General features: G+C 42.4%; 1 protein-coding gene across 1 annotated transcript in view; it reads right to left on the bottom strand.

Annotated features, from left to right (window-relative positions):
* The window catches only part of LOC310792252 (uncharacterized protein), a gene marked incomplete at both ends in the record, with an annotated part of 55,034 nt that overhangs the window by 10,273 nt on the left and 24,073 nt on the right, over positions 1 to 20,688 (bottom strand). The window contains 2 exons of the mRNA XM_083653977.1: positions 8,086 to 8,190; positions 10,286 to 10,399. Coding sequence (XP_083510103.1) covers positions 8,086 to 8,190; positions 10,286 to 10,399 — 219 coding nt within the window. The remainder of the gene's footprint in view (positions 1 to 8,085; positions 8,191 to 10,285; positions 10,400 to 20,688) is intronic.

Here is a 20,688-nt window from a genome sequence, read left to right as displayed (position 1 = left end):
CAACTATTGTATTGGTATGCTGATTGGTCTGAAAGCTTACTATTATTGAAAAGAAAAGAAAAATGCGTCAAAAATGTGTTTTAAATTCTTACAATCGTGGGCGCCATGTTGAAATGACGTCAAATGACGCGGTGGGAGCTACTGGGGGTTGAGAAATCATACCCAAGTTTGCGGGTAGGAACTCTGAGTTATAGTGGCGTTTTATTTGATTTTTGCTAGTAGCAACTGGCAACTTGCCACATCCCACTTATAAACGAATGCGGCATTAGCCACTGGACCGATTGTGTCACAGTGTGCGTTGATGAGATCGGCTCCGCCCTTATCCAGTAAGCACCGCCTAAATTTATTTAGCGAATGCAAGGTCCTTGAGCCAAGCAGTTGCCTCCTGATCTGCTGTATGGAGAGTGACTAGTCCTCCTTCAACAGGATGTGAGCTGCCAGAACTGCAAGGTCTGTAAACCAGCGGTGCCTCAGGAGGTCCCTGAAGATCATCAAAGACACAAACCACCCCCACAACAGTCTGTTCTCCCTGCTACCCTCAGGGAGGAGATACAGGGTCCCAAGAGCACGCACAAATCAGGGACAGTTTCTTCTCACAGGCCACGAGACTCCTTAACATATACAAATAGTGTAGTAGCCGTACTGTACTGCAGTGTAGATGCTACCATTATGTATGACTAATGTTCAATAGTATGTTTAATTAGGTATACGCTATTTGCACCTAACAGAATGTTATTATGTTTAATTATGTTTAAAGTATGTTCATGCCATTTGCACTATGGGCAGTGAATACGTGTCTTACTGCTTTATTGCTTGTTGCCTCTTGTTTTTTATTTATATATCTTTTATTTTTTGCAATATGTTGTAACGGAGCCTACAGCACAAGAATTTCACACGTGATACTTGTACTACGGAGTGACAATAAAAATCTTGAATCTTGAATCTTCAAGTCTTTGTAGAGGGCAAGCTTCGATGATATGTTGCATTGTCTGCTACTCTCCACAAGCACACAGTGGGCTTGGGCTGCTGCCCCACTTGTGAAGGCTGGCCAAGCAGGGGCCATGTCCAGTCCTGAATCTATTGAGGGTTGACCACTGCCTCCTTGGGAGGTTGGTGCCAGGGACCGGTAGAGTGGGGTCTGACACCAGTTGTTTGTTTGGGACATCCTAAAGGGCGGAGCTAATATAATATAAACAAAGGTTTAGAAGTAAACCCTAGCTTATAGATTTATAGAGTTTGTTAGAAAGTTTTTTTTGTCCAACAGGTTCAGGAATAAACACCACTACGGTACAACGGTCAGGTCATAAGGAGGGAGTTCCAGACAATCTGGTCAGGTTCAATATATATTTATTGTGACTGTTGCATTTGATTTGTTTTCCTGCGGTTGTTTGGCATTCACACACAGGTTAACACAAGTAGACGGCTCTTGGTGCAAGCAAGCTGTGTTCTGGCAAAGGGGAACAAACACTACTGCCATCAAGCTCTATTAAGCTGGTGAGGTGAGTGGCTGCTGCAATCAAGCTCACTCTCAGCAGCTTGGAGGGAACAGAGTGTTGGTCATGTGGGCGGGTGGAGGATCATGGGAAATGGAGTTCCATTTGGAGAAATCGTTTTCTACAGAGTTTATAGATTAGCATAGGCCTTTATGCTAGGCACACACTGCTCCACTTGTAATGAAGAAAACTACTAATCTGGGAGCAGAGCGCTGGGCACGCCCGCCATAGCACATATGCGGCTACGGAAAATGACGTGGTGTGAGCGGACATGCCCAGAGTGGCAAAACATTCAGCAGGTTCCTCCCTGAGCAGCAGGTGTCAGTTATCTAGGCTGATTACTGCATTCAAGCCAGTCTTGCTGCCACTCAGTGGGCGTGACCCTACAGTGACTTCTGCCTCTGTGACATCACGTGCATACCCTCTATTCACTGACGCGAAGGATACTATCCAGTAAGCACCGCCTAAAGGGCTATGCTATTATCTAAACTAGGCCTAGGGTTTACTTCTAAACCTTCGTTTTGTTTTTGTTGTTTGTTTGTTTTTGGGGGGGGGTTGTCTTTTTTGCTTGTGCTGGAGCCTGTACTACGAAGCTAGTTTAACAGATCCGCGATAAGTCCCTTTGATCTGGTTTGACTGAACAGGATCAAAGCTATCTAGTTAACTGATACTACGACGCTGGTTTTCTACTGTGTAAGTGGACCTGGGATCTGCCTGTGCACGCGCACGTTTTTCGCTCGTGCACAGGCGCGCGTCCACGCGAAAGAGGTGCACTAGCCAATCACATTATGAACAGCTCAGTTGATCCACGCCCACACCCATTTCCACACCCATTTCCTCATTGAATGAAAAAGCGCAGCCACAGTGGGATCAGAGATTTTAGCGGATATTTAATGTAACCTATGGCAGAATGAAAATCCGCGTTGGATATAGTTGGGGGAAGGACTGTCTAAAGCTGCCGCTTGTATTCACATCAGTCATTTGATTTACTTTGATCAGCGATTTCTGTCTCCTACAGCTTTGTGCGAGTGTAAATGTACATTAAATGTGTAATCTCAGTCTATAAATTTCCACAATCTGTAAGCCTATTTAGACCATAGATTTAGAAAGCATGCTCAATGAATAATGATCTCTATCACTCATTATGTGTGTGTGGTTGCACTGATCGAATAATTCATATATAGGCTATAATAATGATATCCTAATATAAAAGAGAAAACTGCTGGACTGAATTGAGACGATGCGGGCATACTTTTCATTGATAAAAACTAGCCTATTTTTGCTCATATATTGGCATACAGCCTACAGGACACAGTTCCAGCTGAAACATGCAAGAAGCCTGCATATTTAGTATTGGGGCTATCCCATATTTATCCCATCTATATTATATGTATAGGCTTTTCTGGCATGTAGGAGAATATCACCCTCACTCCATTTGAGGCTCCGTTTAGCCTATGATATGCGCTGCGGTGATTAATAGTGATCATATTTCTCCACGCATAGTTGAGCTGTTAAGACATAAAGTGGTAAGTAGGCTTAATTTAATTATGTAGCCTACAGAGCCACAAATGTTTTTCTTGTTATATTCTCAGTTGACTGCAATCTATTTTTCATATGGCGATCTTATATGAACGGTGAGTGACTCCAGAGAGCCGATTATATGGGTCTGTCATGGATTTTGATCTTATCCTCTGAAGCTAACCTGGTCGCGACCAGGTTAGCTTTGCAGCGTCAGTTGCCATGGTGATTGAAAGTTAACTTGCTTTGTAGTACGGCTAAACCAGGTTTAAACTCAAACTTACTCGGATAAGGCATTAAACTAGCTTCGTAGTACAGGCTACTGGTTTTAATGTTGTATTTAATGTTTACTTATCTGTATGCTGCCTTCTTGGCCAGGGCCCACTTGAAAAGGAGATCAAAATCTCAACGTGATTACCCTGGTTAAATAAAGGATAAACAAAACAAAATCCTTATGGCTTATGGATGTTTTATTTATGCTATAACACACAATAGCAAACAAACACTATACAGTACTGTACATGCAGCAGTCAGCACAGTAAGACATGAATTGACAAGAGTTTATGATGCACATACTATTTAAAAACAGACAAATGGAACACAACCAAATGTGCTGATAGAGACAGGAAAGTGGGCTTATTCTGGGTCTCTATCTCAGAAATAAAACCAATAATAATCCGTACAAAGCATACAAACAAGAGAAAACAAACAAGTAAACACTAAATAAGGAAAATAAAAGCAACAGCAAAAAAAGAAAAGAAGAGAAGGATGAGCCAGGCAATGCACACAATACAGACACTGCACACAAAACATTTATTCCACTGCTACAAATAAATGATGAAAAAAATACTAATACTAAATACATGTAAATGTTTTAACTAAATATATACATATATTATACAACAAAATAATGATAAGGCCCTCACAGCATATAATAAAATGATATCAGGCCAGTAGCCGTCATTCGTAAAAGATGGCTCAATCTAAATAGAGGAGCCTCTAACGTTATATTAAAAAGGGGTGTCGCAAAGATATCAACCCGTTCTCACTCTGAGCGCGTCGCATATTGACGCTTTGTCCTGTCCCTTGTGCGTCGCTTGTTACTAACATGGTACCCTTGAGCGACACATGAAACGACTTGGGCTTTCCGACTAAACTCAATGCAAACCCATGGAAGTCATCTTTGACGCTTATGGCAACTGCTCCCCTATTAGCCTAACTGCTCCACCATTAGTCAACTGCTCAGCCATTAGGGTCTGGAGGAGCTAACCTCTCCCAGACCCTAACCCTAAACCTAACCTCTCCCACCCCATGCCTAAACCTAACCTCTCCCAGACCCTAACCCTAACCTCTCCCACCCCATGCCTAAACCTAACCTCCCCCAGACCCTAAACCTAACCTCTCCCACCTCCCACGCCTAAACCTAACCTCCCCCCAGACGCTAATGGGGAGCAGTTGACTAATGGGCGAGCAGTTAGGCTGATGGGGGAGCAGTTGCCATAAGCGTCAAAGTTGACTTCTATGGGTTTGCATTGAGTTTAGTCGGAAAGCCCAAGTCGTTTCATGGGTCGCTCAAGGGTACCATGTTAGTAACAAGTGGCGCATAAGGGCCGGGACAAAGCGTCAATATGCTACGTGGTCGGAGTGAGAACGTGTTGAGGTGGGAGAGGTTAGGTTTAGGGTCTGGGGGAGGTTAGGTTTAGGCATGGGGTGGGAGAGGTTAGGGTTAGGGTCTGGGAGAGGTTAGGTTTAGGCATGGGGTGGGAGAGGTTAGGTTTAGGGTTAGGGTCTGGGAGAGGTTAGCTCCTCCAGACCCTAATGGCTGAGCAGTTGACTAATGGTGGAGCAGTTAGGCTAATAGGGGAGCAGTTGCCATAAGCGTCAAAGATGACTTCCATGGGTTTGCATTGAGTTTAGTCGGAAAGCCCAAGTCGTTTCATGTGTCGCTCAAGGGTACCATGTTAGTAACAAGCGACGCACAAGGGACAGGACAAAGCGTCAATATGCGACGCGCTCAGAGTGAGAACGGGTTGCCCACCTCCCACGCCTAAACCTAACCTCCCCCCAGACGCTAATGGGGAGCAGTTGACTAATGGGCGAGCAGTTAGGCTGATGGGGGAGCAGTTGCCATAAGCGTCAAAGTTGACTTCTATGGGTTTGCATTGAGTTTAGTCGGAAAGCCCAAGTCGTTTCATGGGTCGCTCAAGGGTACCATGTTAGTAACAAGTGGCGCATAAGGGCCGGGACAAAGCGTCAATATGCTACGTGGTCGGAGTGAGAACGTGTTGAAGATATAGACAGGAATCTCCTCTCACCATAACAGACCATAACACACATTTTAGTGATGGCAAAATGTCAAAGTCAAATGATTTCAATCTAAAACACACCAGTAACACATACAGCCACAAGATGGCAGCACAATCCTACATAATCACTACAGTAGTCTGAAGACGCTGTTTTATAACCTCACAGAGGTCTGTGGGAATTAATGCAGCTGAAGCTATAAAATATTGGACAAAATTACACATTTACAGATACATAACTGAAAGACTAAGTTTATAAGATGGATTATGAAAAGAGGAAGATATGAAGATTTAGTGTGAACCTAATTAGGAGACCTCCAGTGGAAAACAATGCTGAGAAAAAGATTCTCCAAAATCCCATTGCTAGATACATCTCCCACATATTAATCCAATGTGGTATACCAACCTGCACCATGTTCTTTAACTCAGCTCAATAACTGTCAACCTAAATGGTTGTTGGCTCTATAGGTGATATGACTGTATACTTATATGCTCCAAATGAGAAGAATGAGACATTCTTTAAAAACATAGCTAATTACCAGTGATGGAAAGGGGTTGATATTAATGGGGGGATTCAATACGTGCAGAATGGCAAATGAGATATATTGCCACAAGAACAATGACCAAGCACAAAGAGTATTAAATAATGAAGAGGAGTTAGGTCTTACAGACCCATTAGGTCTTACCGACCCATGGAGGAAGGATAATAATCCTAGACCTAGAGGGAAGTATTATATATTTTATTCTAATCCACATGTTATTCCAGGATAGATTTGTGTGTGTGTCACAACATATACATAAAGCTTTGAACTGTGGCATTGAGACCATACGTATAAGTGGCCACGCCCCATTACAATGACTAATTGGATAAGGAATCATTTTTTAAATACTGCAGCTAAAACAAACAAACGAATATTTTCAAATAAATGATCATGGGGAGGTATCACCCTTGATTTTACGGGAAGGGGGAAAGTGGTTATAAGAGGGAAAATTATAGAGAACATCTAGGTTGAGAAAGCTTGTCTATTGCAGCAAAATGGTTAGAGAATAAAATCAAAGAACTGGAGTTGGAACATAAAAGAACATCCATATTTCTTGAATTGAAAAAAAATTAATAGATTAGATGAACTAATAACATAAAGCAGAAGTAGTTCTACATTTTACGAATCAAAGTTATCATGAGATGGGCAATAGAGCAAACTGTTTATTAGCAAACAAATAGGATAATAAAAAAAAATAAGACGCCCCAATTCAAACGAATACGATAATTCCAAAAATAAGACACAAATTCCAAACAAATTATGGTAAAGCCAACAGAGTAATAATTAATATTTTACAGAGATTGTTGTTTCTGTTCCAAAATCTCAACTTTTCTCTGATTGGATAAAAATTGGCGGCGACCTCAAACTATCCAATCAGAGAATAGTTGACATTTTCTGAGAAACAGAAGGCCGGATTGCGATGTGTATGAAGGGCTATACGTTTTTTTTTTACCCCAAATCTAACGCCGCCATCCGTGAGTCTCTACAAGTTACAGTTGCGGAGATATGTCCGCCCTGCCTGCAGGACTACAGGAGAGAGATAAAGGACAGCGGGGGGTTGGGGGTTCCAAGTTACTGACCAAACAGTCTTTTTCAGTGATTGCTGTCAGAATATAGATCCATTTAACACTTATTTTAACACGAAAACATCGCTGAATGCAGCTTTAAGATGACATAATCATGAAACTGTGGCTGTAAAGCATAATACTCAAAATTTTAATTAATTGTTAACGTTACGAGGGTTTTATTTTGAAAGAGCTAAAGCGGATGACCTACTTATGCATTCTGGTTGACTTGACGCAGTCTATGTGCCTGCCACCTGGCGCTTGTGCATGCAGCATGAGAGAGAGATGCTTTGTTCTGTCGGTTTATTCCATCAATGTAAAGTAATTAACTGTTAAGAAAGTCAAATTTCAGCCTGTGGGAATCTTCTGGAAAATGGGCAGCAACTCAGGAGGAAGAGAAGCAGGGTCGGAAAATCATGCATTGGACCACCGCCAAGATTTATATCGCCATGGCGTGCAGAGCCGCCATGTAAAAACCCACCTCACTTGCAGGGTCGCTCTATCGGCTAAACGGCCCGGCTTGGAAACTTTTAGACTGAAGACTAGAACGACCGCACCGCGGATTTATGCCTCCGCCATTAGTTCATTCTTGAGTCCAAATCGCCATTTGAGGCAAATTGGAAGAAATGCCGCCAAGGCATTCCTGAGATATGGCGTTAACAAGTTTGAAAATGGCATTGGAGAGGTCACAGTGACCTTGACCTTTGACCACGGAAATCGAATCAGTTCATCCTCGAGTCCAAGTCGATGTTTGAGGCAAATTTGATGAAATTCTGTCAAGGCATTCCTGAGATATTGCGTTAAGCTTGAAAATGGTGTTCGAGAGGTCACAGTGACCTTGACCTTTGACCACCAAAATCTAATCAGTTCATGCTTGAGTCCAAGTCGATGTTTGAGGCAAATTTGATGATATTATGTCAAGGCATTCCTGAGATATTGCGTTAACAAGCTTGAAAATGGCGTTTGAGAGGTCACAGTGACCTTGGCCTTTGACCACCAAAATCTAATCAGTTCATGGTTGAGTCTAAGTCGATGTTTGAGGCAAATTTGATGAAATTCCGTCAAGGCGTTCCTCAGATATCGCGTTAATGAACATCGGACGGACGTACGTACGGACATACGGTGCCTCTAGTGATTCCCACCCATACTATCTGTTCTGTCTGACAGTAGAGTATGACTGGTCCTGATCCATGGTGGCTGGATTGAGGCTCTGGTAGGTGGAGTCTGGATTGGATTTGGAGGCTGGAGCAGACTTCTTATTGGTGGGAATCTGCAACAAACAATGTGAAGTTTAGCAAGGTGACAAGACATGACAGCACACCTCAAATACAGTGGTAACCATGGAAACAGTCCTACATGTTGAATGTACGGCTATCGCCGTTTCCCAGCAACATTTCTTACAGAAAGTTGGCTTGGAAACAAAAACCGACGGTAGCCACATAGGGCAGAGGTGCCCAAATTCTTTACTATCAAGGGCCAAAAATGTATCTGGATGGTGGGTCGTGGGCCAAAAATAAATGTTGAGGTTATGTGAAATTACATTACATTAAATGTATTATATTTGATGGACAATTTACATTCTAAATCTAAAATAAATTTTAAAAATAAAAACATTAGAACTTGTATTTAGTTTTTATTAGAGTTAGATTTAGAGTTAATTGGAAAAAAAGCGTAAATATTTTCAAAGGCAAAGATACCTTTCTGACAGAAAGTACGTGCAACTCAAGGTGTGTAATCCTAGAATCCATTCTCATTCAGATATCCTGAGGTGAGAGGTCAAGGGACCCCTTTGGAAAATACCCATCCAAATTTTTCCCTCGCCAAAATGTTGCCAAAATTTGGAGCGTTATTTAGCCCCCTTCCGGACTTTAGGTTAACATGGTTGGTCCCAATTGATTCAATGGGTCTTCTAGTTTCATATGGTATGAGGATCATCATGCTAGCTTTAAAAATGAGCTCGCTAGAGCCTCTAAAAGACAGTAATATCAGCCGCTGATGTTTTTTTCTTTTTTTCAAATCCATGGTGGGCAAAAACAAACGTGGGGCAGGCCAAAGTTGGCCCGTGGGCCCCAAATTGGTCACTCATGCACTAGGGCAGTGGTTCTCAAACTTTTGACGTCAAGGACCCCTAAACTGACACAGATTAGACTGCAGACCCTCAGTTGGTATAATTTTGCCTTTTAGATGTTTTATTACAGAAAGTGTATGAAACCCATGGCCAAAATAGTCATGCATTCTGCCATTGTGTTCCTTATAGTGAAAATAAAGTATCCCACTTTTTGCTGCGGACCCCCTGCAACCCCCTCAAGGACCCCTAGGGGTCTCCGGACCCCACCTTGAGAACCACAGCACTAGGGAGATGGAGCCATGGCAGCTTAGACCAGCTTAAGATGGTTGTGTTGATGAGAGCTCGCACCATGGGCAACCGTGCCTTCTGCTCGGCTGCACCACACCTCTGGAACAGTCTTCCAAACCACCTAAGAGCAGCACAGACTCTCGGCTCTTTCAAGGCAGGCCTAAAAGCCTTTTTATTTAGGAAGGCTTTCTCGTGCTAATGTAACCGAATGAATGTGAGTCCTCGTGAGTCCCGAGTGGTAGCAAGTAGGTTGGTTAAACTCACTCCCCCAGTATAAAGTTACGCAAGTTAAGCAGCTCCGCCAAGGGAGCTAGCTCTCTTGGAGCAATGGTTAGCGTGTCCGTCCAGCAAGCCAAAGGTCGGCAGTTCGAATCCACTCCTGGGCAAGCCCTTAACATGGGTTGCTGGCTGCAAGTACCACCAACACAATGCCGTTACACTAACTATTATCAGTAGTACTATCTGTTGTTATGTTTTTAACTCTGTAGCACTCTGAGATTCTCTGTGAATGAAAAGTGCGGTATAAATAAAATGCATTATTTATTAATATTATTATCTGCAGGCGAAGGCTAATTTGCTCTTGGCAGCCCCCCTCAGGCTAGGTGTAGCCTACAGGCTGAGGGGCCAAACGCTTGACCCTGAGATACCTGCTGAAGATGCAGAAGGTTCCTAACAATGTGAATGCTCTGACCACCCTTCACCAAGGAAGAGCACCATGAGGAAGAACTTTCATCACCATACAGACCACTTTGAATTGGCGCTTGCAGCCAGATCCCAGCCAGCTGCCAGCCAAAAATTAAGAATATCTATATTGTTTATTAAGAGGTTGAATTGGTTAAAGTTATGATTAGTTGAGTTAAGTATATTAAGTTAAGTTTTTATGTTATCTTTGTTTAATCTGCAAAGGACCTGTCAGGGATCAGCCGCCAATTCAAGGTAGCTACATCTGTATCTTCAGTAGCTCCTGCAGTTTTTGCTTGGAGCAAATCATCTCTGATGTTTACCTCACCTTTTTGAGAGGAGAGTATGACTGGTCCTGATCCATGGTGGCTGGATTGAGGCTCTGGTAGGTGGAGTCTGGATTGGATTTGGAGTCTGGAGCAGAGGTCTTATTGGTGGGAATCTGCAACAAACAATGTGAAGTTTAGCAAGGTGACAAGACATGACAGCACACCTCAAATAGAGTGGGAGCCATGGAAACAAGCAGTCCTACATGTTGAATGTACCGTACATCTGTCCTGCATTAACTCTACACACTATAAACAGTTTATTCAGTGGTTCCCAACCTTAGGGCTGCAACTAAGTGGGGTCGCCTTAAATTCAAATAGGGTTGCCTGAAATTCCTAAAAAACAAAAACAAACCCCCCCCCCCCTTTTTTTTTTACACCACACACAATTTAAAACTAGCGAAGATGATTAGGGTCACTTACGTTTTTTTTTTAAGTTCTGAGTTTAAAGTGAAAGTGATAATCTCTAAGATTTCAGTTTTGTTCTCTTGGGTGACACCTATGGCGATGAGTGGTAATTGCAGATGAGATCCAAACAGTGTCAATATCAGAGAGTGACTTATTTTAATGAAAATGTTTGAGATTATAACTTTAAATCAGGATTCGGACAATAAAGGCGGAATTCTGAAATAAAAATCTGAATTTTTAGATTAAAGTCAGAATTCTCAGATTTTTGATTTTTGATTTTTTTTTTTAACAACAATCCCCAACATTAGACATAGTACATCAAACATAAATAATTTAAAAGGAAAATACAGACAGACAAAACAAAAAAGGCACAGCCACTTTTTGAATCATATATCATACAGTCGGTAGCTCTTAATCAGTCCAGAGTCCTTTCTTATGATGAAGTGTCCTACGCTACATTAGTAGCCAGGTATGTCCCCCATTTCAAGGTGAAGACCTCCAGTCTGTTATGCATCCTATAAGACAGATGTTCATAGGACGCCACCCTTCCCAGTTCAATCAGCCATTCCTGCATGGAGGGTCCCCCTGTTGTTTTACACCCCCTCATTATCATTTGCCTCTCCACCATAACACTAGTCTGGATCCAGTCTGCTACCTCACCCTTACAATGGGCGAGCAGTGAGGGGTCACCCAAAACATAAAGTCTAGGACAGAAAGAGAAATCAAGCTTCACAATATCACAGATTTTCTTTTGAACTTTGATAGAGAATGAAATTCCACAGCCAAAAGGTAAACAGTGAACCACTTGAAGGAAACCAGTTGAAATGAAATGATGGAGCCAGGAGTCAGAAGAAGTCGTCTCATATGATGTATTGGACATAGATCTTGGCCAAGAGATGCACTCTTGTATATTCACGGATGGATACACAGGCTTACATACATTGAACAGATACTCAAAGATACTTATAGGACACACATCAGATTACATGTCTTGACGCACATCAGATTACATGTCTTGACGCACACTGGAAGGCCATTCTGTAGACTCAACCTATCTGTTATTCTGGCCCTGTAGAGCGCACCGTGGCAAGGTGACAGGGCACAGTGTGCGATAGAGAGGAGCTGCAAAAGTATGGTACAAGTTATCTAAATACGTCTGTCTGTGTATGTACACAGGTTATCCAAATATGATGTCTATCTGTGTATGTACACAGGTCATCTAACTATGAAGTATGTCTGTGTCATAACTATATGTAACTAAAATGGAAATGTATATGAATATATTAATAACTAGTGATTGTCCAAATAAAGGCTAATGTGATGTAAATTTTCTCTATCAAACTTTGTGCCAGAAATCTTGGAGAACAGAACATGACCATAATGCGTGTAAAAGAGTACCCTCTGACCTCTGACACCTCCAACAGTTTGCTGTGTCTTTCAGCCCCAATCTATGCAACCTTGATGGAGTCCAATAAAACCGATTGATTATTTTAAATTGAATTAATCTAATTCTAATATCCCTAGACATTTTCTTTGAGTTCTGACATATTCGGTCCCATTCCTTCTCATTAAATGAACAATGTAAATCATATTCCCAGACCCGTTTTAATGCCCAGTTCCCTTTGTGAGCTTGGTTGAAAATCATGGAATAATAGTGTGATGCCTCGTGACCCAGACCAAATGTTCTTATTATGTTACTCAGTAGATCCGAGTGAGACGGAGGGGTATTAATTGAACTAAAAGTTTTCACAAGTAAATGCCTTAATTGAAAATATTGCCAGTGCTGTGTCCTAGGTAAACTGAAATCTTGCATTAGGGTCTCAAAAGTTTTTAGAGTGTCTCTCTCATACAGGTCACCCAGCATACTGATAGCACTATTATTCCATTCCTTCCAAAAAAAGGGAGCTCGACCTATAGGGAGCTTAGGATTTAGCCAAATCCCTGATTCTGAGTTCAGGTATGGGTTGGTGTTAAAAATCAAAGAAACTTTTTTCCAAACCGTCTGAATGTGAGAAATAATAGCATGGGACCGAAATGTAGGTGACAGCTTAGCTGATATGCCAGCAAGAGGGGAGAGAGGGAGAAATCCCATTTGCTCTAATTCCAACCAAGGGGGCACCCTTTCAGGAAGGAGGTAATGACCACTGGGCCAAATGTCTTAACACATTGACTGCCAGCTGTTTTTTTTTGCTGTAGGTAGCTTTTGCCAAGCCGTTTTTTTGAGGATTCTGGCTCATTTTACAAGAGCCAAGGATTCTTTTCTGCTTGGAGTTTGTCAACACAAAGTTCACAAAAGTACTAATAGAATGTGTGCTTTCTCTGTCTAAAAGAGTTAGTTTGTAGAGTTAGTAGTTATGTAGATATTAGCCGTTGAGTACAGCATGGTTTTAGCGTCTCAGACAGGAAGCTGAGATAATCGCAGTTTTGTGAAATTCAATCAAACAGCCAGAACAGTCACTTTAACCATTTATTTTTGGCATCAGTGAGAGATCAGACATCCAAACAATATAGTTCCGAACGCCCTCTCCTTCAACTCCTCCCTCCGTGGGCGTGTCTAGTGGCTTTCAGCCTGCGTTTGTCACAAGTGAGTGCTCTGCTGCTGGGAGTTTGAGCAGCGTCGCTCCCTGGCAGCGAGTTTGAGCAGCCTGCCTCCCTGGCAGCGAGTGTGGATAGGTCTCACTCGTCTCTTGGGTTTGAGAGCCCCGATGAAGCCCCGTGCGACTCTAGGCTTTATGCTGGTCACCCAGTCCATTTCTGTAGCCCCCCACCGCAGCAGCGCGAAAGCGTCCCCGCCTACAGTATGAGAATGAGGCTCGTTCGTTTCTGACTGTAAAATCGCCAAGCCATTTCCTTGATTTCCTTCCTTGGAGGAAGCAGCCGCGGGAGGCGGCTGCTTTTGGTTGACTTTATCTCTGTCGGGAGAGGACCGTCGCCACCTAGCTGGTCGGTAAAATAGATTATACACATTCAATACTTCCAATATCTCCATAGGAGACGCGGGGGGCATTGATCCACGTAGCACCGTCAAAAAAATATATATATATTTTTTGACGACTCAACTCGTCGTTGGCAGTGAACAGCTGGATTGTGTTTGACGACTCAACTCGTTGTTGGCAATTAACGTGTTAAACTAAAAGCATAATTGGAAAAAAATAGTTTTGTAAGCCCAAGGCCTCCCTTGTCGACAGGCATCTGTAACTTTTCAAGTCGCATTCTGGCTTTTTTCCCCATTCCATATAAAATTATTACAACTCCTGTCAAATTTCTTATGTCATGGGGATACATAATGGAAGTGACTGTAAAAAGTAATTTACCTTTGGGACAACATTCATTTTTAACACATTTACTTTACCCCACAGGGACAAAAACAAAGAAGACCACCGCTCCACATCAGCAGAAATCTTTCCAAAGAGAGGATCAAAATTCACCTTAATTACATCATCTATTTTTGGGGGGGAAGAGAATTCCTAAATATTTTATGCCTTCAGTCGGCCACTGAAAGGCCCCATCTTTAAAGAGAGTACTGGGACAGTACGCAGTCAAGCGGAGAGCCTCAGACTTTGACCAATTGACCTTATACCCTGAGAGTTTAGAAAAGGAATCAATAGAATCTAGAAGAGCTGGTACTGATTTTACAGGGTCTGACACCAGTAAAAGTATATCATCCGCGTAAAGCATAAGTTTGTGTACTGACTCCCCAATGGTTACCCCAGGAAAATTAGGGTTCCTGCGTATAGCTGCAGCGAGCGGTTCTAGAGCTAAACAGAATAATGCTGGCGAAAAGCTTGAGCCCTGACGGGTCCCTCTGCTTAATGAGAAATAAGGCGAAATTAATCCATTTGTCTGAACTGCCGCTTGTGGGGGGATTATAAAGTATTTTCTATCCATTTTAAGAAGTTCTGGCCGAATCCAAAAGATTTGAGAGTAAGCAGCAGATATCTCCACTCGACCCGATCAAACGCTTTTTCGGCGTCGAGTGAAATGGCAGCCACTGGGGAGTCATGTTGCGGACTGACCACATGACATTTAACAAGCGTCTGATATTATCGGAAGAGTTTCTCTGGCAGATAAAACCCACTTGGTCTGGGTGTATCAGTGATGTGAGCACTTTATTAATTCTATTCGCCAGAATCTTGGACAGAATCTGGCAATCTGTAGAAATTAACGAGATAGGACGGAAACTCTTACAGTCAGACGGATCTTTACCTTGTTTGAGTATAAGAGTAATAATTGCCTGTGATAATGAAGGTGGTAATGTTCCCACATTAAAGGATTCCTCAAACATCTGTTGCATTAGTGGCATCAATTCATCTGCATAGCATTTATAGAATTCTGCAGTAAAGCCGTCCTGTCCTGGGGATTTACCTGATGGCAGACCTCTGATAACATCAGCTATCTCTGACCTAGAGATTAGGGCAGAATTCTCAGATTAAAGTCATGAATTCTGAGGGAAAGAAGAAGTACATGTGACATCACTGACGATGTCACTGATTATATTATCGACGGTGTACCGGAATTTGAATGTCTATTCACCTTATTCTTTGCCCATACAAGGATGCTTCTGCATGACGTCATTTTGTAATCGTCTTTCCGGTTTTAGACACGGAAGTAGATTACGCCTACCATAGTCATTTTTAGACTTGCCAAAAAGCTGTTTTCAAGCAAAACAAACTGTTTTAAAGTTTTAATATTTTTCGGGTGAGAACGCAACATATATGTGACCAGTTTATCAGAATAATGCCTATTTGGAAATATTTAACGAGCAGCGAGGACTGGGAGCGCTGGCTGTACCGACACCGGTCGGACTAGCTATCTGTCAAACCCTACTGTAGGCAAATGGCAGTGAGAAAACACTGTCTCAATGATGTTCATCATGTCTTCATTTATAATTATAGATGTTTGTTTTCTTGTATTCAGACATAGGTTTATAGATGTTTGTAGATGTCATACCCAGCTGTCAGTGCGACTGCTTCTGAAGAAGACGAGAGTGACTCGTCGAAACTGTCAAGGTAAATAAAAAACATCTATAAACCTATGTCTGAATACAAGAAAACAAACGTCTAGAAAACACTGTCGACGTGCTTTTGTAACTAATGTTAAATGCAGATCGGGTACAGCCATCGGCTCCTCGCAGCAGTAAGCCTATGAACATGTAGCTGAAGTTGGCTGCAGTGTAGCTTAATTCTGAATGTTGCCAAACTTCATTCATTATTATAGTGACGTTTTGTTTTGAAATTGGCTGCCAACTAGCACTAAACCGGAAGAACAAATACAATTCAATCATGAGAGACTCGTAATATAATTTTAACAAACTTTATTGAATCAGAATAGGCAGTTGAGTATGGCGTATGACTCCATGATGTGACGCTCCTCTTGCTTCTGGGAGAGGGAGATGTATACAGTGCTGTATGAGATAGGACATCCCCCCTAAGGGGATTTGTTTCCAACAGGAGTCATGACATTGGTGGTGATCTGGGGAGGTGGTGGGATGAAGCTTTTTGCTCTGGAGATGCTGGATGAATGCGTGATGCTGACACAAGGTGAGTGATGACTGCACAAGTGTGATTTAAGCTGTGGTGGTGGGGGCTTTATATAGTACCAGGAGAAGGGCATTTATGATGTCATAACTGATGTCATTTATGATGTCATAACTGATGTCATTTAGGAGAAGGGCATTTATGATGTCATAACTGATGTAATTTGGGCAACTGACGTCACACTGCAAAGGTGACGTCATAGAGAAGGTGACGTCGGAGATGGTGATGTCATTTAGTGACGTCATTTGGGCTGAGGGGTATGACAGCATGGGGTGCTTCATTAATGCCTTATTTGGTCTTCCATGATTGAAATTCAGTCTAAGACTACACTTGCATGTAACATGGAAGAGAGAAAAAGTGGGCGTGGTGAATAAGAAGAGAGAAAAAGTGGGCGTGGTGAATAAGGTGAATAGAGTCCCTAGATTTTTGTGATGTCAAAATCTGGTCACGAGCCAAAAAAGGTTGGGAACCCCGGTTTATATTATGCAAATCCTAAAGGATTTTGCGTCTTCCAAAATTTGATTGATGATGAGGCTCTTGTGAAAGGATGGTATGCAACCTATTCTCCATTGAAGTCGGCTGCTGCTGTTTTCCAGCAACATTGCTTACAGAAGGTCTGCTTGGAACCAAAAACAACTGAAGGAAGCCACTAGGGAGATGGAGCCATGGCAGCTTAAACCAGCTCAAGATGGTTGTGTTGATGAGAGCTCGCAGTTGGAACCTGTGACAAAGTGGGTGAGACCTCTCCATTGACTCACCACTATTGTCCCTTAATATTCAGATTATTCCTTCAATGTTCATTTAACGTCCTACAGATGTCATACATACATACAGATATATACATTGTTTCAGTTGGCTATAACTCACCTTGGCTTTTGTCACAATTGCACCACTTACTATCCTGGGTTTGTTTGTGTTGGCATTATGTTACAGTCACATCAAAGTACATGGATGAGTTAAAGCACACACAGAGCCATAAGTTAATTTAAATCACCTTTATTATTTTGCAGGTTAAAACATTGTTTCTTTGTTCATACTTACCAATTGTTTGTTCTCCTGCAGGCCCACCATGCTGGCCTTTGGTTTGGGTGGAAAAGGGCTCCGCCCGGCACTTCCTCCTTATCTATGCTGTCTGTGATGTCATCCTGACTTCATTGAATGATTCCAAGTAAAATGGTGTCTCCTTCACAGGAATGTGTCTTGTGTTGACTTTTTCACTATAAAGTAATGCTGTGATTGCTAACATTTTGAATATAGTCATTTAGTCATGTAAATGAGCTGCAAAGTTATTGTCAACACTGTATTTGTAAATCCTTGTAGTAAGGTTAATGGGGAGTTTACCTCCAATGACATGGTACAGGCTGAACAGAGCCTAGGTGTGAATTGAACCCTGTATAAAGTCAGTTGGGTTTTGTCTCTTCAGGAGAGAGGTCAGGCCGTGCTGTCAAAAACACGTGCCTTTGTTTAATTTGAAGTATGGGGTAACTTTTTGAGTTATTTTCTTTGTTTTTTGTTTGTTTTGTTTAAGTTGCACGTGTAATGGAAACACTGTAAATAAATCTGCACCTCTGAGAACTGGAAATGTCATCAGAGTCTGCCGGCCTGCCACCTTCCTTGACACTCTTGCTACACTCCCTCACAGAACCCATCTGCAGACGGAGGCTAATTTGCTCTTGGCAGTCCCCCTCATGCGAGGCGTAGCCTACAGGCTGAGGGGCCAGACGCTTGTGACCCTGAGATACCTGCTGAAGATGCAGAAGGTTCCCAACAATGTGAATGCTCTGACCACCCTTCAACAAGGAAGACCACCATGAGGAGGAACTTGCATCACCATACAGTCCACCTTGATTTGGCGCTTGCAGCCAGATCCCCAGCTGCCAGCCGGCTGCCATGCAAAAACTGTACTTTGTTACATCATAAGGGACATTGCTTTAGAAAAAAAAAAATCGAATATTGTTTATTAACTCATTCTCTGCCAGGGTCATTTCGGTCTGTGTGCTCCCAGTGCCAGGATTTTGAGCATATTTCCTGATCTTCCAGGACCCACAGAATATTCTATGCTAGGAATAAAATTACACAACATATCTCACAATAAAGCAGAGACTCTCTTCTTACCCCTTGTAAAAAACTGAAACTCTACCATGTTTCCTTGTTTAGTTACAAGCAGTGGAAGTTAGCTTGTTTTCACTAAAAATGCCCTCCTTGGAAGGGAAATAGGAGAAAAAGAGGTTTTTAGTGAAGGACACCGTTTCAAGCAGAACTCTCTTTTGAGCCTTTTATTTTTTGCCTCAGTGACACATCAGACATATACAGTATTTGTTTTCCCAAAAAAAAAAAAAAAAAAAAAAAAGTTTTTACTGACTTTTACTTCCTGGAACTTATTTACCAGATAGTCCAAGACTGGACGGACCTTGAACAATCTGTCACCTGGGTTTGCTACAGTATTGTCAGTAAAATGGAAGAACCTCAGAATAAGTTGGAACCTATTTTGAGACATGGTCTTTCCGAAATAGGGGGAGCCACGTCCCTTTCCATGTGGGTGACCTGTAAATTATAGAATAGAAATACATAATTACCATAAAATACATATAATAAAAAATACATATATTACAATACATGTATTTACAATACAATAACATCTTTTTTTGTATGTGGTAAGTGTGATGAGAAACTTTTTGTCCTTACCCACAGGACTGGGACTAGGACTGGACTCCATCGACTCAGAGTCTGAAAACACAAAATATCAAAGTATGATAAATATGTGCACAAAATCAAATAAATAATTTACTTTTACAGTTGCCATGTGGTTTTTTAGCTTAGCTTGATAAAAGCATAAACAAATGGAACCAAATGAACCGTTCTCTCTCTCTCTCTCTCTCTCTCTCTCTCTCTCTCTCTCTCTCTCTCTCTCTCTCTCTCTCTCTCTCTCTCTCTCTCTCTCTCTCTCTCTCTCTCTCTCTCACACACACACACACACACACAGGCAGCACTAGGCAACCAAATGGCCGCACATGATCGTCACTATAACGTATCGATCACAATAAAACAGTACATACCTTCTGCACAACGTTGCACAACACAGAGCTAGTCGAGTCGCTAAGTTTACACAGACGGCTGTGTGTGATCATTTCATCTCAAACGCGATACAACAAATAGGCTACTTCTTACCATCGTCATCGCTCTCTCGAAGTGGCACCCATTCCTCCTCCGATTCATCTGTGTCAGACGGATCAGAACGCTGTGAAGGGGAGCCTTCGTCGCCCTGGCGCTCCGTCGTGGAGCAACAACAAAAGAAACGCCCGCGTCTTCCTCGCCACGCCGGCCACCGACTCTCTTCATCTGCTACCTACTGCTAAATAGATTACTGCTAAATGGGTGACTATACTATAAATACTAAACGTGATTTAGCGGGTTCCTTTTATCAGTTTGACTTGAAACAATGTCACAGGCTGGGAAAGGGTCTGATCTAATGTAAACAAGCAAAACATGAAAGTACGTCAGGGTACGTCTTTGGCACAGAACGCCATTGTTAAAAGTACGTCCGGGTACGTCCTTGGCAGAGAATGAGTTAAGAGGTTGAATTGGTTAAAGACATCATTAGTTGAGTTACATGTAAGTTAAGTTTAAGTATATTAAGTTCGGGGGAGGGATGGGTACCGAGACCCGGTACCAAACGGGCCCCGGGGCCGGATTTCGGGATACTGGAGGATCAATAAGCTTTCACGTTAATGGTTCTCTTATCAGTACTGGAGTGGAGAAATTAAGAAAATAGATTTCCTATAGGCTATATAATTGCAAAATAAACGTTACGTTATCTTGCACATTTTATCTCACCAACTCCGTAAGACAGGCTTATGAATGTGTTTTTTGCGATTTCCGAATAAGAAAAGGGATAATGTTTTCCGCGTTGCTCTCCTTCAGACGAGAGAGACACAGCTGCTGCACTGCCAGCCAAGACGAGAGGAGTGAGGACTGAGAGAGGGGAGCGGAGGGGCTGGGGGCGTGCCTGAGAGCACCCACCACACACATGCACAGGGAGGGAACAGGGAAGGCAAGCAGGCAGATAGACAATAGGCATGCAACTGAGCAGAGCACACGTTAAGAATGGCTGAAAGAACGAAGCGATCTAAAGTGTGGTTGTACTTCACTCGAGTCGATGGTGACAATTCACGTTGTCACAAGTGCAATAAGTGTGCAGGTGCCACCACTGATACAGGGAAATGACTGGACCCGTTTCACACTTATGTCCCCTATCGCGGCATACCGGTCTTATCACAAGGTTAGAAGTGGTCAAATGTCCGCGATGACGGGGGCGCGCTTATACCGGAAAACAACTTTCACACATGAAGGCATTACACCGCTTTCTGGTAATTTCCCGGTATAAAGCGCATGTGTGAAAACGGCTATGGTCACAGGACTGGTTAATTATCAGCCACGCCTTCAGATGGCCCTTGAAGGTG

Source organism: Poromitra crassiceps (genome assembly GCF_964638095.1).
Source record: "Poromitra crassiceps genome assembly, chromosome: 17".
Lineage (NCBI taxonomy): Eukaryota > Metazoa > Chordata > Actinopteri > Beryciformes > Melamphaidae > Poromitra > Poromitra crassiceps.
Note: the sequence above shows the minus strand (reverse complement) of the source record. Positions and strands in the feature narration are given on the sequence as shown.